The 26,124-nt window shown below is 36.9% G+C and overlaps 2 protein-coding genes across 2 annotated transcripts in view; both read right to left on the bottom strand.

Annotated features, from left to right (window-relative positions):
- LOC115256453 (microsomal glutathione S-transferase 1) overlaps window positions 1-6,508 on the bottom strand; it is a 31,891-nt gene extending 25,383 nt beyond the window's left edge. Inside the window, exon 1 of the mRNA XM_029855079.2 lies at window positions 6,050-6,508. Coding sequence (XP_029710939.2) covers window positions 6,050-6,175 — 126 coding nt within the window. The 5' untranslated portion in view covers window positions 6,176-6,508. The remainder of the gene's footprint in view (window positions 1-6,049) is intronic.
- A 149-nt stretch (window positions 6,509-6,657) lies between these two features.
- LOC109427517 (microsomal glutathione S-transferase 1) lies at window positions 6,658-8,305 on the bottom strand. The gene is made up of 3 exons (XM_019703070.3): window positions 8,022-8,305; window positions 7,399-7,481; window positions 6,658-7,087 (listed from the first exon to the last, which is right to left on the bottom strand). Exons 1-3 carry the CDS (start codon window positions 8,142-8,144, stop codon window positions 6,844-6,846), a joined length of 450 nt encoding a protein of 149 aa, XP_019558615.3. The 5' UTR covers window positions 8,145-8,305; the 3' UTR covers window positions 6,658-6,843.
- Window positions 8,306-26,124: the final 17,819 nt, after the last annotated feature.

The following is a 26,124-nucleotide window of genomic DNA, read 5'->3' as shown; positions in this document are numbered from 1 at the left end:
TTGGAATGGTAACAATGTTCTGTAGATAATTTATTATTACGCCAGTTACTAGTTTAGCCGTGTAGCACGTTTAATTCAATTTGTACAGAGGATAAATAACAGAAAATATACACAGTAATCACTATTTCTGGGTACACAAATGGACCTTAAAAATGAGACGATTTTCTGTGGTAATTAAAATACATGAAATTAGTCTATGGAGTTGCAGTTACAAAATTATGGTTATGGATTTTTGACAATAGAACCTGTATAATGAGAAACAGTTAACTTAAAGAGGATTTTCTTAATATGTATTAATGTAAGTATGGCAAACACTACCATTCAGAACATTCTCATTATTGGCTGATGAAATGCAACATGCATCTTTGAATTTTTAACACTTGCTGAACAAATTCGGGGTCTCACACGGTCCAGACACGAAACATATCCAAAATTTAGCATTGATGGAGTACTTCAAAGAAGAATATGTTAATTGAGATATTTGTTGGTAATTCATTGATATGACACATGATAAAAAAAAATCTCCACCATACAAGCGGTCTCCAAATCAGCTTATGTAAATTGTAGAAACAGTTGAAGTTGTAAATTTATAGATAATGATAAATCTGTATGTATAAAAATATTTTTTAATTCCCTTTGAGGCAATACAACTCATAGACTGATGAACCGATCAGCATTGTCTTCAGGAAAACTGTGTTCATATGTAGAAAAGTTACAAAAATCATCTGAAAAAGTAGAAACTTTGTTAAAGTGCTAATTTTTAATGAGCTGGAAGAGATTCAGCATAAAATGAAACAATAAAATTTCAGATTGTAGTGCTGCAATGAACTCAAAAAATGTAAAGCCCCCACAATATTGAAAAGACAAAATTTTCCAGGACAGCTAGTTTGATAATTAACTCACTCCATTCACTCAAAATGAACAGATTTGAATCCCTGAGAGACGAACATGACATTTGATACATACTTTTGGAGCCCAAAAAAACTTCACTTCAGAGTGCAATGCGTTAATTGTGTACAATAGAAAATTAAGTGATGGAGATTTGCCAGCCTTTTTTTTTGATACTGGTTGTATAATTTTTGCGTGATATGTTTCATCCTCGAAAATAGTCTTTTGTTTAGTATAATGCATAAGTTTACAAAGGTAGAGGTATATCTTGGTAACACAGTTTTTACGTTACTTGAAATCAGCAAACGATGTTTATTACTTGCCCAACGTTTCGACACGGGGTTAGTGTCTTCTTCAGGGGGAAACTAATTTGGTCGTTTTTGGTCTTGTGTTTCGTCTAACTGTAACTGTCCTGTCATTAATTTGTTGGTACATGACTTATTTTGCTTGTTATAACTTTCAACGGACCAGAGGGTTACTTGAAATTATTTGATTTGCTGAAGCCTAGAAAGTTTCAACAATACGAGCATTATTAATATCAGCTGCATTTGTTTCATGGTAAAAGAATATTTATTTTGAGCTTACTGAGGTAAAAAAAAAACAAAGTAACAGTTATAGAGCAAGTGTCAAGTAACAGTTTTCTCAACATGACAGCTGGAAATAAAACACAATATCCAAGTCAATGTATTAGGTTTTAATTAAGATTTACTGTTAGTTTTATGAGGTTAGGCAATATTTTAGGAACATATAAATAAAGGATAGGTGATGAATACCACTTTCAATTTATTTTTATGACGATCAAATTGTTAAATTTCAAGAGAAGATATGGCGTTTTGTGTTTTATATTTTTATAGTAGGACAGAAATGTTAATGGTTTGTTAAAAATTCAAATACATTAATTGAAATTTGATTGCTTAGGCGCCTTGTTTCAAGTCGACATTTACATGGGGTTAGAAGTTTCAAATTTGTGTACTAAATCAATACCTACATATGCCATTTGTGAAGTTCGTAATTCAAAGCCCCATAAGAACAGCCTCTCCTACTGTTATTAATTTACTAATATTTATCATTTATATTGAATTGCGAAGATATATCTATATGTATATAAAAATGCAGTGGCATACGTAGGACCGCGTATAACTCACGAATGGAACGTCGGATTTGGGTCGTCTTTGTTTTGTTCTGTTAGTTTTCACCAAAGGAAGGTTTATGAGGCAAAAAAAAAACATGGAAAAATTGCGAGTTTTTGAAAATCGATCTTCCATACATTTTTACCGGGGACTTGGTCTTGGCTAGAAACTTGAAACGTCAAAAAAACGCAGTAGGCAAAACAAAGTTTGCCGGGTACAGCTAGTTTGATATATATGTGTGGAAGTTCAGAAAAAATAGTGATTTAAAAAAAACAGCATGTCAATTTATTATTTGTTTTGTAAAAAAAAAAAAAACAAAAAGGGTGAGTAAATTTCTATTACATAGCTTTATTTGTAATCATTGTTCGAAATATGTGAATTATTCCCGCAGTAGCTATGCAAGGTTTCTGCATGTATGTAAGAATACATATTTTTTTCAGTCATGCAAAAATAACTACATCTACTGAGATTTGTTAATAAATGATACCCTCATTTGTATAAGCGATAATATTGTATTTATTGTGTGCTTTTGTGTTTGGCATTAATTGATTTTAAAGAAAGACAAATTTTATGTAGACTATATGTGAACTAAATTTAAATTTGATGATATTCGAATTTGATTCGCGATGTAAATTTAGATGTAGAACAATCGATCGCTTCGGTTTATAAGGAAACTTAAGTTGTGTTCTTTTATTCGAAATAAATAATAGTTTTATCAAGTTGCAAGCTAATATTTACAGTATGCGGCAGGAAAAAATGCGAAAGTGTTTTTCAACTTCAAACCTCATTTTCGTCCATTTGACGTTAACCAATCTATGTTTCAACGTTCCATGATCTCTAATAGGCTAGTTTTCTGAAAAATAAATTTAAAAAATTTCCATTTTGGTCACTAACATTTACAGGGCGGCGCCTGAAGCTGAAGACAATCAAAATTTTAAAACCGCAGAAAAGTACACAGGTCGCTAAATTTCGTATCTGGCAAAACAAAATTTTTAATTTGCTCTACAATATCATCAAATATATGTACTTATTTCATCTAGTATGTGAAACTACATGGCTCTGGATCAGTTTGGTCTGGTTGTTCATCGAATATAAGCAAATTTTGTTACTGTTATAGTCATTTTGTTTAATGACCATTGGGCGCGCAGTTTTTTGATACCCGCTTATTAGGCTTACATTATCACATGTTAAACATCAAATATGTTTATTTTTATTTTGCAGTGCTAGAATATAGACATTGACTGATACACTGTCATGGAAAAATAGTCATATATATCCCAAATTTAGCGTGCAATAGTGCCTTGAACTTTTCGCATTTTTTCCTGCCGCACCCTGTATAAGAGATTTCTATCTAAAAATCCCTTCTTCTTTAATGTATATGACTTAATCAAGCATCGCATTTTATACCGAGTTGGAATTAATGTTATCAATAAATTTGAATTTAAATGTGAAAGAAATACAATTTTTAGGGCTTTGCATTACAATATCAAATCAAAACCTGTATCTGTGTCGCAGCTGGAAAAGAACTAATAAATTTAGATTTGCGTTGGATTTATTCTAATGGTCTATCAGATGTTACACGTACGTGTATGCATTTTTCCCAGATTAGGGTTCCTATAATCAGGACAAATTACGTTAAAAAAATGCCACTTGTAATTCGGGGAAAACCATGACGGAAACAGACTAAAAATTTAATTTTTCGTAAAGTTAAAGTTTAAATTATAATCGTTAAAAAAAAAAAACAACGATCACTTGAATCGACTATTGAAGATTTATTTTAATTTCAAAATCTGAAAAATGCTCATAATGTAGAAGAATTTTAAAAGGTTTGATAAATTACGTATTAGGTTCATAAATGAATAAGGTATTCTAGGTAGTTCTTATGTTGGGTTGAATTTTGGTGCTTAGAGGCCCAGCGTTACCAACAGTTCTGGATTGCTAAACCATACTTTTGCCTGGATGTGATTCATTTGGTTTATCTTTTACGAGGAAGATTGGCGTGTCACACCTATTACAGTATTTTTATTCCATTCCATTCTGATTTTGAAAAATAATAAAGCACAATAGTAGTACCATTGTCTCACTATTTCAATGTGTAAACAATAAAAAAAGGATCTCTTAGTTTCGCTTCCGCAAAGTTAAAACTTCAATATTTGTTTTATTTATGAATGAATTATTGTACTTTGCTTAATAACAAGAAAATATATTTCAATGTTAAGAAAAAAATAGATTTTGTACATTTTAGGTTGCAAATAATATAAAACTTTTGTTATGTCTTTTCATTCTTATTGATAACATGCACAAACATTGTTAGTAGAAGGCAAGAAGCTTCCACAAATACTAATGGCTTGTTGATTAAAAGTTTTAATAAATTATGTAAAAAAAATGTTATTTGACAAATAATTCATTGGATAGTTTTTTTTGTCTATTTGTATTATTTTATTACTGGTCAGGCACATAATTGTTCACATGCTGTGGAAGTAACATCGAGTTTATAATATCGAAAAACATACTGAAAAGGCTCTAATCTTTGTTATTACTGGCATTGAAGATTAACTTCAGATGTTTTAGCATTAGGTGTATGTTATTTCAGATTTAAAAAAAAAATATTAAAATGCTATATATTGTTTACTTTGTTGATTGTATTTTATTATTATACTGAAGATTATGGAGAAGAAGGCGATTGTAGTGATATAGATTGGGTAGAGAAAATGTTTTGATTGAAAAAACATAGTTCGCCTGTTCTTATTTTATTGAGTGTACATGGTGTACAGCCCTATTGAGTTTTCGAACATTGCGCGCTCTGGTATCGATGCGGGTGTTCGAAAAGCACGATGCGTCGTTGTGACAACGACGAGCGACGGTCCGACTCGACGACGACGAGCGACGGTGCGCCGACGACGACTCGGAGGGGAGAAAAGGAAGGCGAGTATGAAAGGAAGGTAAAAGAATGAAGAGGAAAAATGATACGGAAAGGTACAGCCCAGTGGAACGGTAATCCAGCAGTTTGTGAACGATGTTTGGCGCGATCGGACGTGGTAAAGTAGAACGGTTTGTTTGGTGAATAAATTGTTTGTGGTTATAAAAGTGAAATCTGTGTTTATTTTTTTGGATATTTATGAATTGAAGGTTTCAAAATATGAACGGAAAGCAAGGTAAGTTTTGTGTATGGCTACAGAACTGATGATTTGAATTATCTTGACTGCTCCGAAAAAAAAAGTTTGGGAACTTGGTGAGAACACTACAAGTAGGTAAGGATATTTGCAACACAAATGAACATTGTTCACTTAGGTAATCAATGCAATGTTACCCCAAATCAACAAAATAAAGTATTAGCTTAAAAATAACTTAACACATACTCAGAGGGTCAGTACTTGTTTTAGAAATATAACACATGTAACGTTTGCTTAAACAAGGGAATCAATCAAGATAGATCGAGCATTTTGATCAATATTACCCCGGATGACGCTACTTATTTCATGATTTTGCCGGATTTTTAAAATACTTTGAAGTTATTCGTTGACCCTTTTAATTTATCGGACAGGGAAGCTTTACACATCTGATAAAACCTATCCAAATATAATAGAAACTTTAGGGGCACAAGCTTGACCAAAAAAACTATAACTTGCCCTTGCAAGTGCGAAGATGTTGTCGCTCCAATGCAAAACCAGCGCTATTATCTCCAATTCTACTTTGGTGTTTTGGTTTGTAATCGAACTTCATCAAATCTGCCTCGAAAATTATAACTTAATTTTTAATAGTAACAAGGCATCGATTTCCTAAAAATCGAACCTAGAAAACATCACAGTTTGTTGCATGAAAGACGTCTTCGTTGACTTTGAAAGCTTGTATGTAAGATTAGTTTTCACCATTTCTCACCCTCTAGTATGCAACCATTGTGGTCTGTAAATATATTCACCTAGATACTGAATTCACCTCGTGATTTTATAAAAAAAATACCACAAATGATTGAGAATATATCAACCACTTCAACTGTTTCCAATTGTGCATATCTGACAATTATCACTTACCATCTTCCTGAATCTCGTCATCGTGGTGAACAGCGACATGAGCAGCATTTTCGCCACCAGAATCACACTCCAGAAGGCGTACGTACGCAACAGCTCCGGATTCACCTGATCCAGTAGATTCGACATGGTGACGTGTTCCTAGTATGTACAGTATACCGAGTATTTTTTTAGAGTTTCTTATTTTGGCTGTTTAACGCACAACAGGTGGATTCGAACTGAAAGATGTGGCTCGGAAGTGGAGAGATTTTTCGGGGGTTGCATGAATTTTTATGTGTTTAGAAAGCGTGTTTTCGTTTTCTTCCTATCTTGGCTTAGCTGTGTGTGTAGCTTAGCCGGTTAAGATGTTTCAGAGCTTCTCAGTTCGAGTGATCAATTCATGTTTCAATGCATAGCGTGAAATTCAGTCGATTCACTCGCTCAAGCTTCTATAAAGTAGGCTTTGCTTATCGCTTGCTTTGATCAGCGCTATGAAATTCCTACTATCTAAATGCCGGAGCGATTACAGTATGTGGATGCTAATCTAAGCACACTTTGACTGCTGATTCAGCACAAATCGAGCAGCTGGTGCCACCGCTATCGCTTAATGTTGAAATGATACGACTTGGGAGGTTTGTTTGTTCCGTTTTTATTTATTACAAATTACCTTACACACGTATCCTGAGTTATCGCTTCAATCTTGTCGACGAAAATGTTAAGACTTTAGAATGAATTCACACGCACCTTAGATCTAAACGGTTCTTATGACACCATAAACCCTTAAAACTAGTCAGCTTGCTTGGATGGATGAAGCAGTTTTACAGGAAATGCAACAGCGTCTGGAAGGCCATGTAGAAGCTCGAAGCGTACGGAATGAGCCAGGCAACGGCACGGGCCGGCTGTGGAATGACCACCACGGCGTAGACCAATGTGTGAGCGATACGGGACATGGCAACGGCACGGGACAGGTTGACAGCGATCCAGGGCTCCGGGTTGGTCAGGATGTAGAAGAAGGCGATCACGAAATAGGGCAGGATGTTCTCCAGGTCGTTCAAGTGGGCGCTGGAAGAAAAAAATTTCTATAATTTTGCCGTTTCTCCTTGAACCACTGTATATTCAAACAATAGAATCGATCTCAGTAAACGGATTGGCAATATCCCTGTAGCTGATGCAGCTAAATTGATTTATTTCCAAAATCACTAAAATTTTTACTGTCAAGCTTTTATCAAAATCCTAATAGGAAATTGGACTGTGTAATTCGGTAGAGCTAAAGCAGGTAACTAGATTCGGTGTGAAAAAGTTTCCGATTCCTCGTAAATCTGTTAACTGAGATCAGCAAAATCTAAACTTTTTCGATGAATATGGTTACTTACCGACGCACACGTTCCACATCCGGATCATCAGTCTTCAGCTTCAGCTTGGGCGTTCTGGCGATATCTTCCGGGTTGACGAAAGCCTGTAATGCGTTTTGAAAGAAAATTCCTATTAGAATTCCACCAGGAGAACAGCTTCAATAGGATGACGCTGCTAAATGAACTTGCAAGTCATGTTTTTTTCTCCTCTGATGACAGTATGCGTGATTAAACGTATAATCATTGTATCGCTAAAACAATCAAATCTCAATTTCAAGCGATTGAGCCTATTGAGCCCGAGCATGCAGCATTCGTTAAAAGAATCGTGAAAGCTCGCATAAATTGATCGAAGCAAGCCAACCGGCTGTGTGAAACGCTGGAGAAAAAAAAAACAACGGCATCAATGCACAACGGTCATGGCCATCTTTGTTTGCATACACAATCAAGAGTTGTTGCGTAATAGGGCGCCCTCGCACGCTTGATGGCGGCAGTTTCGCTTCTCGACGAATTCTTCGATAACGATTATCACTAATTCGGCCACGTTGGACGTTGAAAACCTCCATCCACCGAGTTTCGTCCACCGCAATTAGCGAGGACGACACGACAAAAACTCAACCTGACCCGCCGGCACAAAATGGACTCACCTTCTTGCGGAAGCGCTGCATTCCGGTCAGGACGGACATGACCAGCATCTTGACGACCAGGACCGATGCCCAGAAGACGTAGGCCCGGTAGACGTCCTCGTTGATGTTGTCGAATAGTTTCATCTTGGAATGATTAATCTCAGCACTCTTGGAGGTTTCTCGTCGGAAGTTGTGATGCCTCTGGATAGATACGTCCGCTTGACGGGAGTGGCAGTTGAACACTAAACTAAACTGATGAAACAAGCCTGTGGATGAATGGCGTCGTTCGTCGTTCCCTTCGTCCGTTCGTCTGTCTAGAAGCTGTTCGGTCAGTCAGTCAGTCAGTGCTATGTTTTGCCGGTTCAATGAGTTGCAGTTTACGTACAGTTGGCGGCTGTGTTTGTCAAATACGTGGAGACATCTGGTAGAGGTATTATCGCAGTTAGAGTGTAGTAGTGTAAACTGTTCCAGAAGTGTTAGGCGAAGAAAATGGGTCATGATGGTCTAAAAATTTAATTTTTGGGGTCTTCTTATCACACAAAACTACCAAAACTTAAATACTACTAAAGTATTTCTGGAATTTCTGAAGAAATTGTTGGAATAGTTTCTAAATTGTTGTCTGAAGAAATCTCTGTTAACAACCGTCAGAAGATTGCTATTGATGAAATTCAGCATCTAGAAAAGTTTTCAGAACTAGTCTAATGTAGTTGAGAATATTATGGTGGAAAGAGAATATTTATAAATAATCATGGAGAAGAAACGTCAATGTGATAAAAAATAGCTTGTTGCATAAACAATATTAAATTTTCTGATGAAATCTTCAAATGAACGGTGAAACTTTTTTTCGAGTGATCATTTGCATAATTGCTGAAGGCTGAAAGATCTCACATGGCGGCCCTGGGACCTCAATATTGTGTTCTTTTTCTAGAGGATATATGTTGCGTCTATTCAATGGAAACAATTTATAAAAAAAATCATCATTTAAGCGAAAAATTTGGACCTAAGTTAAGTAACAGAGCTTGAAAAAAAAAACAAAATACCCACTACACATTCATTTATCGTGAGTTTCCAGAATTGAAAGTTTAGTGTTAAAACGTTTATTAAGAAAGAAAGAGTGATTTACAGAAGGAAGTAGAACACATACCTAGTTGTTTTTTAACCCCCGAAAAGATTAAACCGCTAAAAACCACTCGAAAGTCTTTGAAACAGTTACCGTCATAGTTATATTCACTATGAAGGACCTTTTATTAAAAGTTCTGGAGACAATTTTAGCTCAATCAGTAAAATGCTTTGTGGAGTTAGCAAAGATTCAGTCTTCAGCAAAGTTGTTCAGAAGATCGTTGACATCTTAAAGACAAACAGTTCGGTTCACAATTCTGCCACTAGGTGACACTAGTGGACATGTGAAAATGAGCATTTTTAACCAGCTCTATCTCGGGATCCAGAAAAGATAGAAAGTTTAATACTTCGGTAAAGTTATTCAGAAAATCATTTGCTTCGTAAAGACAAGCAGTTTGGTTCGCAATTCTGTAGCTAGGTGATGGTGGTGAGCATTCAGTTCCGATTTTCTTCATATTCACTCCGATTCACTTCATATTTCAGTGATCCAGGTCATAATTTCATATTCTTGTGATTCAGGTCAGATTTACCTCATATTCAAGTGATTCAAGTCTGATTCTCTTCATATTTAAGTGACCTAGGTCTGATCCACATCATATTCAAGTGATCCAGGTCTGGTACACATCATATTCAAATGTTTCAGATCTGATCCACTAATTCGTAATTATGGTCTGATTCACTTCATATTCATGAGATTCAGGACTACTTCACATTATATTCAAGTGATTTAGATATGATTTACTTCATATTAAAGTGATGCAAGTCTTGTTCACATTGTATTCAAGTGATTTAGGTCTGATTTTCTTCATAAGGAGTGTATCGTAAAGTAGTTGAAAATGTTTACAATAGCCTCAAAAATAGTTTAATACAACTTTTAATAAATTTTATTTTTGGAGATACTGTATAAATCCTTGAAAAAAGAAATGGCTTTAATGATTTTCTAAAAATGTTCTTTTAATTGGGTTTTTAACCTTGATTACTGAACACATGTTTTTAAATTTTTGCACACCTTCTTAAAAATTGAAATTGCGAAAAAAGTTCGATAATGTTCGAAAATTGTTAACTTTTTTGTGCAAATATAATAAGCTCCAGAATCCTCATGATATAGGCAAATTATTTTTTTCAAGAAAAATCCCCACTGCATTTAAGTACAATTCTTAAAAATGAGAAAAGGCCATTTTTGAGGAACCCCTTTTTTATATACTCCTCCAAATCATGTTTACGCAAATAAAAAATACATAAAATGAAAAATTCGCATTTTTTCAAATAGGGTATGTTTTTTATATTATGGACGAGTAAGTTAGAGCAAAAAATGGAAATATATGACCTTTTAAGATATTAAAACCAGAGCTTCAAAGTTTGACCAAAAAATATACGTTTTTGGAATGGACCATTTTGTAGATATAGGAGATTTTTCTATCGAAAATATGAATTTTGAAAGTCGGTGTTGAATGATATGTTATGTGTACATAATTGTTAACAAGCATCAATATTTTTCAGATTTTTTATCGTACAAATTTTATTCACTACACATTTTTGAAATGTTGAAAAATCTTAACAAAATTGCATTTTGTGCAGATTTTTATTTTGTGAGGTGTACTCATTTAACCATATTTTCAATATTACTAAACATTTCCCAAATTTTTCCAAGCTGTTCTAAACTTAACTATATTGTGAAGATTTCATAGAAGAACCGAAATGAAAAGACCAACCCAGCTTCGAGATAGAGCATCCTGAACATTTTCAACTACTTTCCGATACACTCCTTATTTTAGTAATCTGGGTCTGATTCATTTCATATTTAAGTGATCCAGGTCTGAATTTCATATTCAAGTGATTCAGGACTGATTTACTTCATATTCAAGTAAAACAGATCTGGTTCACATAATATTTTAATGATTCAGGTCTAATTAGATTTTCTTCAAATTCGAATGATTCAGGTTTGATTTTCTTCATATTTAAGTGATATGTTCAAGAGATTCAGGTCTGATTTAATTCATATTCAAGTGATTCAGGTCTGGTTCACATATATTCAAATGATCCAGATATGATTTTTTCATATTCATGTGATTCAGGTTTGATTCTCTACATATTCAAGTCATCTATGTGTGGTTCACATCATATTCAAATTATTTAGGTCTGATTCTCTTCATGTTCAAGTGATTAAGGTCTGATTCACTTCATATTTTAACGAGCCAGGTCTGATTCAACTCATATTCAAGTGATGCAGGTCTGGTTCACATCATATTCAAATGTTTCAGATCTGATCCACTCATTAGTAATTATGGTCTGATTGACATCATACTCATGAGATTAAAGCCTACTTCACATTATATTCAAGTGATTCAGGTCTGATTAACTTCATATTCAAGTGATTCAGGTCTGATTTTCTTCATATTTTAGTAATCTGGGTCTGATTCGTTTCATATTTAAGTGATCCAGGTCTTAATTTCATATTCAAGTGATTCAGGACTGATTTACTTCATATTTAAGTGAAACAGATCTGGTTCACATAATATTTTAATGATTCAGGTCTAATTTACTTCAAATTTGAATGATTCATGTCTGATTCACTTCAAATTCAAATGATTCAGGTCTGATTTTCTTCATATTTAAGTGATCTATGTCTGATTCAATCATATTTAGGTGATCCAGGTCTTAATTTAATATCAAGTAATTCATATCTGATCCACTTCAAATTCAAGAGATTCAGGTCTAATTTTCTTCATATTTAAGTGATCTGGTTCTGCTCCATTTTATATTTAAGTGATCCAGGTCTGAATTTCATATTCAAGTGATACAGGTATGATTTACTTCATATTCAAGTGAAACAGATCTGGATCACATCATATTTTAATGATTCAGATCTAATTTACTTCAAATTCGAATGATTCAGGTCTGATTTACTTCATATGTCACAAGAGAAAACATGTTTGATTATTGCGATATTTGGCCACATATACGACCACAACATTTTATAGGTCAGATTAAATATGAATGAAATTACCTCAAAATGTAAAAAAAGAATATTTTTTTTAAATCTTCGTTCGCACAAAATTAAAAAAATCTCATTTTTTGCGTCTGAGATATCTTCGCCAATACTTTACCGATTTTCATGGCATCATCTACACATACTATACAGTAACTGTTTCAAAAATCAGCTGTTTGGATGCGTTCAATCAAAAGTTATACACTATTTTCAGTGGTGCATATTTTTCGAGTACAGGCCTTATGATCAAAGATTCCCTTCTTCAAAATATAGGCTGTTTTTCCAGCTTTTATTGATACGGAATTTTCGGCTTTTCTTATATTTTGCAAAGATTTCCTTCTTTCAATTGAAAGCGATTCTTTTAGGCTCATTCTTATTATGGATCAATAACATGATCACTACAAATCATAATTTTTATGCCAAATAATAAAATTACCCAGAATTTGTTGATCACACACTTAAGTCAATCGAGAATCATAAACAATAGAGTTAGTAAGCTTGTCGTGACGTGATTTTTTTGATCAACGCATCATCATGAATATGCTTTTGGATCATCGCTTAAAATACATAGAAATAATAACTTAAATGACGGTTTACCTACATCATTAGCCCGACTTTTATTGCCCGAAAGCGAGTACCCCGAATGTCACAAACTTGAATGTGTCATAAGGCCGAATATCCCTTTACTGAATATTATGAAAAGCTTGTTCTTGGGGAAATTAATTCTAATAATTCCAGCAGAGTTTTTCCTTCGTTTAATCATCTGCTGTTCTTTCTAGACGAATTTTCTAGTTTATTTGTGCCATTTCGAACCAATATATGCCCTTACGACAGTGATTGTAACATGTGAACTTAGCAAATTTGGGCTTATGGTATTACGGCTAGTGGCGCTTGGGCGGTTCTGGGTGATGTGGCCGAATGCCGTTTGGCCGAAAATGAATAATATACTTGTGACCATGCTACTGTTCTCCGTCTCATTATAATTCGAAAGGAAAGTTTTTCGATGAAATATTTTCAGTTTCAACGCCAACTAAGCCCTGAAAATCATTTTTAGAAAGAAACGCCAATGATTAAAAAAGGAAATATATCTGATGATCATATTGGTAGTTAGAATGCCAAAAACTTCCTTGAACTCTTTTGATCATGGTACGGGCAAACGGCATCCGGCCTAACGATTCGGCCGACTCGGACTACTGTTATAGAATTTTAGTATCATTCAGGGGGAGCGACACTAGTTTTGCCAAGCCAAAAAACCTCAAAAAAAGCTGAAAAAAAGCCCAAAAAAGTCGCTAAAACCAGCAAAAGTTTTGCGGGTGTTACCGCTTTTTTCGACTTTTTTTTTGGCTTTTTTTGGGTTTTTTTCGGCTTGGCAACTAGTGTCGCTCCCCCGGTGCTTTTTTTGGCATTTGGCCGAAGGTCTTTAGGTCAAAAAAATTACGCCGAATGGTCATGTTTTTTTTTCGTTTTCTCTATTTAGACTGTTATAATAATTGTTGGAATTGGAGCAACTGTGTTTTACCCATGAATTTTTCCTTCTTGTAAATACAGGAACAGGAACTGACTTATAGATATGTTATTTTTTCAATAATTTACTTCTAGTTCTACAATACTAATGTTGCTTTATTGATCTTACATAATCAACCACAAATGCCAAAAGCTTGTCCTACAGTGAATACGGGAAAACCGGGAAAAACCCGGGAATTTGAAATCACCGGGAAAAATACGGGAAAAACACGGGAAATTGTAAAAGGCACCGGGAAAAATGTTTATGGTGTCTGTCTGTACTGCATTAATGCCAAGCAAGTTTTGAATACAATGATAGCTGTTGCGGGAACAAAGAGGGGGGATTTTCTCCGATTTCTAATGAGCAGGTCGCAATCTCCGTAGCTCGGGTGCGAAGCAGCTAAAAGCTGCAAAGTTTATTAGAAATAGCATTTTAACAGAATTCCATAAATGAGTTTCATTAAACTTACAATTATCGGTTTAGAGCTTGTAGGTTCAGTCCCTTGCCTCAATGTTCATCTTTTTCGTTTGACTACAATATAACGTTAGGTTAATTCAATTACGCTTAGATAAATAACTGTGATTACTCACTGTGATATAGTATTTAAGTTAATGTAGAATTCATTGTAACTACTTTAGATTTAGGATCAACTTTAGTAATAGGTTCAAACACTGCTTTTAAACTGTTTACACATTTCTGATAGTTCAGTAATAAACGGCAAATACAACTGAATCCGCGTTCTTCTTCAGCCATCTCTCTATTCATCACATTGAGACCAAAAACCTATCATTTTGTGCGCTTGACATATCCAGTCGTCCGCTGTGATATACGGTAGGCAGTGTTGCCAGCAACATTCTCCTCCCCGTAACACTGGCCACAGCAGTTGTTCCAGTTTTACTTTCACCCAAATATCTAGTTTTACTGGTGCACCAATAATCAATAGTTCTCGTAAAGTACTGTGGTGCCCTATCATCCAACTGTTCATTCTTATTGTCCCTCCAACAGTTGTAACTGGCAGTAATTCGACGACTCTTATGACCATCACCGTGTTTGGTATTGAGCAATCGTTGTTGATATTGCTGTCGATCGTCATCTCCTTCTTGCTCATCTTCGTTCTTACCATGTCTACAGATCGAATCTATGATAAACCTTCTAATAGCACGTCGATTGTGATAGGAACGACGATCCAAGTTTTCACCAAGTATCCTTTCTAAACCTGTTGTTGATACATTCGGAAAGGTCCTGAGATTCGAAGAACGTGGCAGCATTCTATCGGCACCGACACCCAACAAATGCCCCGGACCAGTTGAAATCAACACCAGGCTCATCGTCGATAGTGTGCTTGCATAGAAAGTAGCATACACGAAAAGGTCATGGCTTTTGTTGGCAGCGCATGCCAATTTGTCCTTGATCCCAGGAGGACTCGCTCTATTGCCCAACATGCCCCACTCCACTTCACCATTCAAGTGCTTTGTACAAATTCCCAAAAATTCACATTTCTTCTCCAACGTGTGCCTGTGGCTGATGTGATATGGTACGTGGACATAACAAAATACTTGATTTCGTTGACGACATTTTCGTGAGCAGTCGGGCTGATGACGGCGAATGTGACAACGAAAGCAGAATTTACCTTTTTTACCTCGTAAAGGAGCTACGATACAGTGCAGTTGGAGAACATTTGATCCATTTAGCACTGCACATATTGATTTGTGTTGATCCGTTTCATGGCGAAGGTAATCGTTAGACAGGTCCAGTAGACGAGGAAAAGTGTCCCCCGAAATGTTGATTGATCTGTGATGAGATCCAGCTTGCATGTTGGAGTAACGATGGTACAGCCCGGCGATTTTCATCTTCCTTCGGTTACTAACTGCTCCAACCGAATCGTCATCTCGAACATGATATTCACCGTCGCTCTCACGTCTGCATTGGTACGCCGCATTTCTTTTCTTAAGCAGCAATTGATCACACAACAAACCATTAAGTTTTAACACCTTTGCGTATAGATCCAAGTCACAGATTCTCTTGCAAAATGTCAAACCTTCTTCTAACCGTGAGGGAGGAGGAGCTGGGTCAGGCACATTCGGGGCCACAAAGTTGGGAGGCGCTCTCAATAGCTTCCCATCCGTACTGCAGCCCGTTTCGGCTTCTATCGATAAACGACATTTGTTTTCTTCCGAAGCTGATAAATTAGGTGTGGTATGGTGATCGTAGTTATGACTGTTCAGACTCATCTGTTTAGTCTTCAAACTTGATGGGCTTCGGGGCACCGGCGGAGTGGAAGAAACGACGGTTGGTTTGGTCCTTGCTGGGGTATCTGCGTGTGATATACCGTTGTCGTTGATTATGTTATCATCATTTGGAATCGATTGTGGAGACGCGCTGGTATTCCGCTGCTGAATCCTATCGGTGTACGCAGGGTCGCCAGGTCAATTTTTGAGAAATCTGGATGATTTAGGAAGTTTTGTCTGGAAAAGTCTGGATCGTGTAAAAAAACCTACAAATTCCGGGAAAAACCTTACAAATTCCGAGAAAAACCTTACAAATCCCGAAAACAAATGTCTGGATCTTCCAGATTTTTGCAAAATGAGACCTCAAAAATCTGGATAAATCCAGATAAATCTGGAAGGTTGGCAACGCTGCCTCTACGGCGGTATTGGCTACCTGGCTTCGTTTGCTCGTACCTCGTCGTTTTGAGGACTGTTCCATCAGCAAACTGTATTTTTTCTTAATCAATCGTTTCTCCTGCTCTAAGGCTCGTCTTTCCGCTTCCCACACGCGTCGCTGAAGTGCGCGCTGCTCTTCGTGGTGTTTTAATAGGAGGGCCATACGAGCGGAGATTTTGTTTTCGTTGACTTCATTTACCGCATAATGAGTGTTGCGGTTCCCGTCGAACCGAGTTATTACGGGGCGCGAGTTATTGACGCAGCTTCCCGTTCGTATCGTATGTTCGGTCGAATATCTGTCCGTTGACATAGCGCTCATCGTGCCGATAATTCTTTTAGTGTTGCGGGAACAAAGAGGGGGGATTTTCTCCGATTTCTAATGAGCAGGTCGCAATCTCCGTAGCTCGGGTGCGAAGCAGCTAAAAGCTGCAAAGTTTATTAGAAATAGCATTTTAACAGAATTCCATAAATGAGTTTCATTAAACTTACAATTATCGGTTTAGAGCTTGTAGGTTCAGTCCCTTGCCTCAATGTTCATCTTTTTCGTTTGACTACAATATAACGTTAGGTTAATTCAATTACGCTTAGATAAATAACTGTGATTACTCACTGTGATATAGTATTTAAGTTAATGTAGAATTCATTGTAACTACTTTAGATTTAGGATCAACTTTAGTAATAGGTTCAAACACTGCTTTTAAACTGTTTACACATTTCTGATAGTTCAGTAATAAACGGCAAATACAACTGAATCCGCGTTCTTCTTCAGCCATCTCTCTATTCATCACATTGAGACCAAAAACCTATCATTTTGTGCGCTTGACATATCCAGTCGTCCGCTGTGATATACGGCAGGCAGTGTTGCCAGCAACAATAGCAACATTAACAGTTTCCTGTTGATCATTTGTTTAAAGGCTGCCTTCTCAGGAATGTTGGTGGTTTATGTTGGATTTCGATAAATTCATGTAAAAGAAATCTGTATACTTCCTAGGCGAAATTATCAGATTTCTGAAAGATTTCTCGAAGAACTTTTTGAGTCTTGCTAGGAAAATCCTGACAGCAAGATTCTAGCAAAATACCGAAGAAGTCCACGCAGGCCCACTCAGAATTCCGGGAGAACTCTTTAAACCTGCAGATGGTACCTCCGGCAAAAAGATTTTTACGCTAATTGTGGAAACTTCTCGACTGATGAAGAACTCGAATGATCAGCAAAATTTATATCTCTACAATTGGCTTTTCGGTCCGGATAAATTATGAGCGATTCTATTACATCCGACGTTTCGGCCCTTGGTTTGGGCCTTTTCAGGAAGGTTATAGGGGTATCGCAACCGACGACAAACAAGTAGCGGTATCCCTATAACCTCCCTGAAGAAGGCCCAAACCAAAGGCCGAAACGTCGGATGTAATAGAATCACCCCGCTCATAATTTATCCGGACAGAAAAGCCAATTGTAGAGGAAGCGATTTTTACGTGTGAAGAAAAAAATATGTCAGTTCCTGGAGGAATTCTGGTGACATTTTTAGTGAAACTCTATATAATCTGCCAGATCTCTTAACCCTTTGGAGCCGTATAGTTCCGCCACTGCTGCAGTAACCTCGCCGGTATCGAAAACGTTTGTTATCGTCGGTTTCATCGCCGGGGTCATGTCCCTTCCGGCTCCAAAGGGTTTGAATCTTATCTCTTTTTCAGCAATCAAGGAGGAAATTCTTGAAAATGCCTGACTGATTGTACCGATCCGCTTCTATACAGAGTTTTGGAGAAGCTGTAGGCAAAACTCAAATAAAAATCTGAAGAGCAAGTACAACACAGGAAGACTCTCTGATGGAATCCATTTAGAAATTTCTAATTTGATATTTTTACGGCAATATATTTAAGGCAAACACAACTTTTTAAAAGAAGTTGCAGGTGCAACTTTCGGGAGATTTTTTGGCAGAACCCATGAAGTACTTCCTGAAGGAAGAACTGTTGAATATCCTCTAGATATTATCACAGAGAACAGACATCCAGGCTAGAACAAATTTCATTCGGAAAGTTGTGTACAGATTTTAATCTTTACTTGAGTAAGGTTGCAAACCAATACACGATGACAACATTAACGCCACCAAACACCATATTGCCACAGTCAATTGTGAATTGAAACATTTGGGTGCATTAAATTAGTATAGGAAATTAACCGATTGCAGCGCCACGCTATTGCTACTTGTGTTCCCGATTTCAAATGGTCGTTAGTTTCCTTACACAGTTTCGGAACTGGACTTGGATGTCTGTTCTCTGTGATATTATTGAAGAAGAACTCAAAAGTTTCTCTATAAAATTCGGAGAAAATCGGTGTCAAAAGATTTTAGATTCAGCAAATACATTGTTTAAAATGACGATGGAAGCAGAACAAAAATTTTCATAAAGATTATCACAAAATGTATAAAAAAATTCGCCCCCTTAATGCTAGAACTAGGTAACTCGTTTTGGAAAGTGCGGGTAAACATTGCTGGTAAAACTTATCCTGCTATAAAACAATCTCTTTGTTGGTCTTAAAAGATGATTTAATATGTGTTTTCGTAGTATCAATTGGCAAACTTTTGTTTATCGTGGTGTTCGTTCAGATCTAGGTTCAGATGTAAACAAATTGCTTGCGATTTCGCCAAACCAGTTACCTAGATCTAGCATTAAGGGGACGAATTGATACATAATTTTCTTTGAAGACCAGAAATTAATTTCAATAATATGTTATACGAAGGACCTTTTCAACTTCTATCTCAATGTTCGCATAAGAAAGGTAAATTTGTTAGATATATCTAGCTTGAAGAAAAAACCTCTACTCGGGTTGAGAGAACAATTGAGAATGAGCTTTATTAAACAAATTTTACATTATTATGCTGATATCAATAGTTGCTACTGTAAACGATGCATGGTAACAGTAACATTGAGTTGCTACGATTGTATCTCCATCAAAATTAACGTCGGTAATTGTGTAGTTTGTTAGTTTCTTCAAATCATAATTTTTGGAGTCACGAAATCTTCAAAATTGGTATCAAGTTATAGAAGTTATGTGTATGAAAATGCACTGAGTAGTGTCCTATTAGAACAATTATTTACGATAGTTCATACCCGGGAAGTTTGTCCATACCCGGGAAAAATCAGGGAATCGGAAAACTGAATTTGAATGGACACCCTGCTATTTGAACATCGCAAGAAGAAAACAGAAAACTATTTTTACAGTTAAACTAGATTTACTAGTTTCACTGTAGAAACATTGTTTATTGCACCGAAACTGCTGATGATCAACTAGTGCATTTTTCCTTCATTTAAGCATAGGCTGTTTTTCCTAGTTACATTGTAAGACTCATGTTTGTAATTAATTGTTGATTACGGTAAAATAATAAATCAATACTAATATTGTAGAAGTACATATTAGCTAATTATTGGAAAACCTAACAAATTTAAAAACCTTTCCGTTTTCTGTTCCGTAACTACTAAATAACGATTCGTGATCACCATTCTACCCATTGACCATTCAGTCAACTAGACTTCGGCCTGCAGTCTTTTCACCGTACAAGATGTATGAATCTATGCACTTATAACCTAATTACATCGAAGTGATTAACTGCTCTAAAAAATTGAATTAGTGTTAAATATTGAAACTGCCGACATATTTTATGTTAATAGACATTTTTGGTTTCAATTCATTCTTAGAAAATTAGGAAATATTAAATTCTGGGGGTTGGTACATTCTTGCAAATGGTACTTTCGGGTAAATAGTATTCTGGCAAATGGTACATTCTGGCGAATGGTTTCCTGGCGAACGGTTTTTTGGCAAATATCGCACAATCGTGACATGTGTGTTGTTCTGAAGTATTCCTGGAGGATTTATTGCAAGAATTTCTAGCGGAATCCCTGAAGAACCTGCTGGAGAGATTTCCTGAATGGAATTTTTTAAGCAACTTTTTGGAGAAATTTCAATAGAATTTTTGGAAAAATCCCTACCCTTTAAGGAGATCCCTGTTGAAATTCCTGAAGAAATCCTAGGATAAGCTCTAAAACAATTGTTGAAGGAAAACTTTCTAGAGGAACACTCTCAAAACATCCCAGGAAAATCTCTTAGATGAATCTCTGAAGGAGTTCTTGAAAAATAAACAATGGAAAACTGCTTGAGAGATTTCTTGGAGAAAAACAGAATTTCAGAATATATTCCTGAAAGAATCGCAAAACCAATTTGTGAAGAAATTCTTGAAGGGGTTCATGGATGGATTCCTGAACAAATCCGTGGATGAACTCCTATAAGATTTCTTGGAGATAATTGTGAAAAAAATATGAATGACTTCTGGGAGATTTCCCTGGCTTCTGTATGCATCCCTCTGGAATTGTCTTAAAAAATATCAATATAATTCACTGGAGAAATTCCTCTGGAAATCCTTGAAGTTATTCGAAAAAATATCTGCAGATAATCCTGAAGAAATTCTTGGGTGTATCCCTGGAAAAGATAATGGAATGTTGTTTGGGCACCCACGGTGGTGCAGAGGGCCGAATTGAAAGATTTCCATCCTGGGCGATTGCCAGCCATCGCCTCGACCTGTGGCCAGGTCAAATTTCTGTCGACTTGCTTGATTTCGTGGAAAAGATAATAAAATTATTTCTGAAATATTTAAAAGAACCTTTGAAATTTTTTTTGAATAAAGAGCGAAATTTCTGGAGGAATTTCTAGAGGAATTTCTAAAGCCATCCCTGCAAGAATTTCTGGAGAGATTCTTGTTGGAATTCCTGGATGAATCACTGGATGAGTTCCTGAAGGGGTTCCTGGACGAATTCCTGCAAGATTGCATTTATTTATTCCTTGGGTTGGGTATATAAGTCACTGCGACCAGTTTTTAGATCTATTATGACAAATGCCCCAGTTTTTTTTTGAAGAATGCCTGAAGGAAACCTCTCAATAAATTTCTGAAAGCATACATGGAAGAATTCCTGGATGAATCCCTGGATGAATTCCAAGAGAAATTCCAGGAGCAATTCGCGGAAAAAATCCTCAAGGAATTCCTGCATGAATCCCTAGAGGTATTCTTGGAGGAATCCCTGGAGAAATTTCTGAAGAAATCTTTTGAGAAATTCCGTTGCAAATTCCTAGAAGAATTTCTGCATGAATCCCTGGAGGAATTTCTAGAGAAATTGCTGGAGGAGTACCTGGAGGAATCTTGAGGAATCTCATTCGAAATACTCCTACTGAAAAAAAATCCTAGTGGAGTAGGTTCGTGGAGAAATTCCTGAAGGATTTCTAGATAAATTCGTGAAAAAAATCCTGGGGTATTTCCTGGAGGAATTCTTTGAGGAGTCCCTAGAGAAATTCTTGGATGAAATTCTAGAGGAATGCCTACAGACGGTGTCCGGCCATTTGGCCGAATGTCATCTGGCCGAATGGGTCGTTTTACCGAATTATGACCAAAGGAATTTAGAGGAAGTTCTTGACATTTTAACTGCCAATATGATGATCAGAAATATTTGCTTCTTTTAATCATAGGCTATTCTTTCTAGTTTTGACATGCAGAGATTAGTTTGCGCTGGAACTGCCAATATTTCATCTAAGATTTTTTCTTCTTTGAACCATGGGCTGTCCTTGCTAATTATACTGATGCGGAATGTGACATGGTCACTTCAGTTCACCATTTATTTTTTGATCAAACGGCATTCGGCCAAATGGCGTTCGGCCAAAAGACCCTTTCGATTAAATGGCGTTTGGCCAAACGGCATTCGGTCAAACGGTGTTCGGCCAAATGACCCGGAACCTTAGAGACTATCCTGAAGGAACTGCCGCAGGAACTCCTGAAAGAACTCCTAGAGGAATGCCGGTAAGAATGTCTGGAGGAATTCCTGTAGGTGTTCCTCTAGGAATCCCTGTAAAAGCTTCTGTAGGTATTCGTGGAGCAATTCATGGAGGAATCTCTGAAAGATTTCCTGGAGCATTTCCTGAAGGAATCTCTGATGGAATTCTTGGTGGACTTCCTGGAGGACCTTTTAAAGGAACTCCTGGAAGAACTGCTGGAAGAACTCCTGAAAGCACTCCTGGAGTAATGCTTGGAAGAACACCTGGAGGAACTCCTGAAAGTACTCCTGGAGGAATTCCTGGAGAAACCTCTGGAGGAATTCTTGGAGGAATTCCCGAAGGACCTCCTGAAGGAGCTCCTGGAGGAATTTGTGTAGGAGATTCCTAGAGGAATCTCTGAAAAATCTCTTGGAATAACTGGATGATTTTTGGGAGGAATTTCTGAAGGAATCCCTGCAGGATTTCCTGAAGAAATTTCTGTAGATTTTCTGTAGGAATTTCTAGAGATATTCGCGGAGGAGTTCCTGGGGTAATTCCTGAAGAAATTCTTGGATGAATTCCTGCAAAAATTGAAGGAATGTCTGGAGGAATTCCTGGAAGAATGCCTGAAGGAATGCTTAAGGGAATATCAGGAGAAATCCCTATACAATCACTACATTATTCCCCAGAGGCATGTCTGAAGGAGCCCCTGCAGGAATGCCTGAAGGAATCTCGAGGAATTCCCAGAGAAATCCCTGGAGAAATTCCTGGAGGAATTCCTTGAAGAATCACTGGAGCTATTCCAGAAGGAATGCCCTGGAGGAATGCCAGGAGGAATCGCTAAAGGAACTCCTGGACAAATCTCTAGAGAAATTTCTAGAGTAATCGCTAGAAGAATTCCTGGAGAATTCCTTGTAGTGATTTGTCCAGGAGTTCCTGTAGCGATTCCTCCAGGAATTCTTCCAGATCCCCACTTTCCACTTGAGAAATCATATCCCGGAGATTTTTTTTTAAATAAGCCCAACCCTACTGCTGAAGTTCCTAGAGGAGTTTTTGAAAAAAAAAAATCCAGGAGGAAATACTGAAGAATTCGTAGAAACAATTTTTGGAGAAATCTTGAAAGAATCCTTATAAGGGTTCGTGGAGAAGCTCATTGAATCCATGTAGCAGTGCCCGGAAGAATCTCTGGACAAATTCCTGGAGAAACCCCAAGAGGAATTCCTAAGGAAATCCCTGCCTGAATTCCTGGGGGACGTCCTGGATCAACTCCTGGATGAGTTTCTGATAGAATGCCAGGAGGAAAACCTGAAGAAATCACAAGCAATGTTCCAAATAATCCCTGGAGTTTTTCCTGGAACAATTACAAGAGTTTTTCGAGGAATTCCTGCAGAAAATCCTTGAAAAATTCTGGAAGCAATTCCATGATCCTTAGGAAAATTTAGGAGAACTTTTTTAAAGAATTTCTGTAGGACTTTTTGGAAAAAGTCTGAAGGAATGCATGTCTTTAGTAATTTCTGGACGAACCATTGAAAGAATCCTTGGATGGATTCCTAAAGGATTTTTGGTTCAAAATATTTGAGAAATTCCAGAATTAATTTCTTGAATAATCTCCGGTAAAATTTACTGAAAGAAATTCCTACGGAAATATTTGGAATAATTTCAGTTTGAAGTATTGGATCAATCGCTAGTGGAATTATTGATGGAAAATCTCATGAAGAAATACCTAGAAGAATCTCTGGTACAATTCCTACAATAATCCTTGAAAAAATGTAAAGGAAACGTCAAAAAAGCACTGGAGAAATCTTTTAAGATAAGATTGAAGTGGCGCTCTCAGAGAAAAACTTTTCGAGAATGAAACGTTTGATAATTATGGATAAAATCCAGATTTTCAAAATAATTTATTTCATGAGAGAATTTTTCTGGAACTCGAATAAGGTACACCGGGGCAAGTTGAAACGGGTGGGGCAAGATGAAACCAGAGTTTCCCATTGCTCATGTGTACATAAATGTGACAGCGAGCCTCCCACCAAATTGTCTCCCAGCTCTTCAAAATCGCAGTGTGCTGCGCTGCTAGGAGTCTCACGAAAATCTGGTGGGTGTGAGCTACCCAAGTAACCAAAAATTCCGCTTCCCATGACAAAATGCACTTTCAAGTTCCGCGAAGTTCAGATAAAGTTCCAAATGGAACTTTCTGGCTGCTTAAGAGGCTAACGATGAGCCTTGCTGGAACTTCGGTCACAAGTTCCGGCAAGGCTCATTGTTAGCCTCTTAAGCAGCCAGAAAGTTCCATTCGGAGCTTTATCTGAACTTCGCGGAACTTTAAAGCTGCTTAAGATGCTACGCGGAACTTTGTCGGAACTTTCAAGTTCATAGAAGTTCAGTTCAGTAGCATTGTGTTTCAATGAGGATTAAATTTATTTCTTTTATAGAAAACAACTTTTTAAGCATAAACGAATAAAAGACAAATATGAATGTATCAAATCAATAAATACTAGGCTTAAGCAAAAAAAAAATGCCGCCCATCGGATTCGAACCGATAGTCGCTGCGTGAGAACCCTATGCTCTACCACAGTACTACAGCTGTGATTGAGTGGACAGCAGGTAAAGTCTGACTTGAATCGATTTTCTGTCGGCAGCTAGTTTTGCACATTTGTACAGTAGTGAAGTTAGCTTGACTTTGTCAAGTGTCTTCAGCAGCGCAGCGGTAAGTCAGCAGGTTATCACGCAGGAGGATCCAGTTCAAATCTACATAGCAGCGACATGTGTGAAAATATAATTATCAGAAGCAATTTCCAGACGTGAATCACAAACCCACCAACAGGGTTGAGATTCTGAAAAACACATATTTGTTTCTGCATGAATTTTGTCAAAGTTCTGTCAGAAGCTGCTTAGAAGGCTATCCAGCGTGCTTATGTGAACTTTCAAGTTCCAAAATTACTTAAAAATGAAGCTGCTTAGAAGGCTAATGAGCAACCTTGAACAAGCTGCTTAGCTTATAAAGTACCCTTTTATCTGAACTTTTGGTTACTTGGGTAGGCACATTGCTCACGGGGAGCTCGTCTCATGCGCTGCGTGAGCTGTTGGTATCTAAGATGAAAAACAACTTCTTGGTAACGAAGAACCTCAACAACTTTTTTCCGTACACAACGCAAGTGTCTAGTTGGTCTATGCGATACGACTAGGGACTCTCAATGCAAAGGTTAAGGTTTCAATTCTCGTTCGTTTAGGAAGTTTTTGTCGTGAAATTTTCTAATTTAACCAGCGCATGAGACGTAGCTCATGAAACACATCTTGAGAAAAATGAGGCGCACCACTTTCAGTCTCAAAATGTACTGTGCTCCTGGGAGCTTGCCTGCAATGTGGCTCCTGTACATGGGACTACAGCACGTGTACATCAACTCTGGATGAAACACGAAGTTTTGAAATAGATTTCAATACCATTTGGATTTTTTTTCCTTCCCTAAAAGATTGTTTGAATCAAAAACATTGTGTTATGGCGATCAAACTGTTTATCATCATTAGAAAACATCATGTTTACCCGCTGTTTCAGCTTGCCCCACCCGTTTCAACTTGCCCCGGTGTACCTTAATCATGAGTTGGCTTGAATTGAAAGAAAAGTATGAATCCTAGTCAATATTTTGCATTTATATGATTTAACTGTCGGTTTGGTTCTAGCGATGGATAGGACTGCTTCCAAACGGGGTCGGCTAATTTTCTGCGTGGAAAGGATATTATTTGTACACTGAATTAACATTCCCTTCCTTCCACGAAGAAAGTAAAGAAACTAGTTTCTTCAATGTTTCTTCAATGCATAGTTAGTTATGTTTATCCGCTGATTCTAGGGTTAATCATAGTTTGAAACTATGATGGGTACAGTAAATGTTTGTGTTTACTTTTATTATTTCAAAACTACCCTATCCCTACCGTCAAATTTCCGTCATTGCCCATCAAACTCGGTTTTCCTATCAGGTGAACGAACAGCTTTACATAACCTTTCTTTCAACCCTTGCCGGGTGGGGCATGCGTGCCGTTTGCTTCGATTCTTCATCCGTGGTAATGAT

This window comes from Aedes albopictus, chromosome 1 (assembly GCF_035046485.1).
Source record: "Aedes albopictus strain Foshan chromosome 1, AalbF5, whole genome shotgun sequence".
Lineage (NCBI taxonomy): Eukaryota > Metazoa > Arthropoda > Insecta > Diptera > Culicidae > Aedes > Aedes albopictus.
This window is presented reverse-complemented; position numbering and strand designations above follow the sequence as displayed.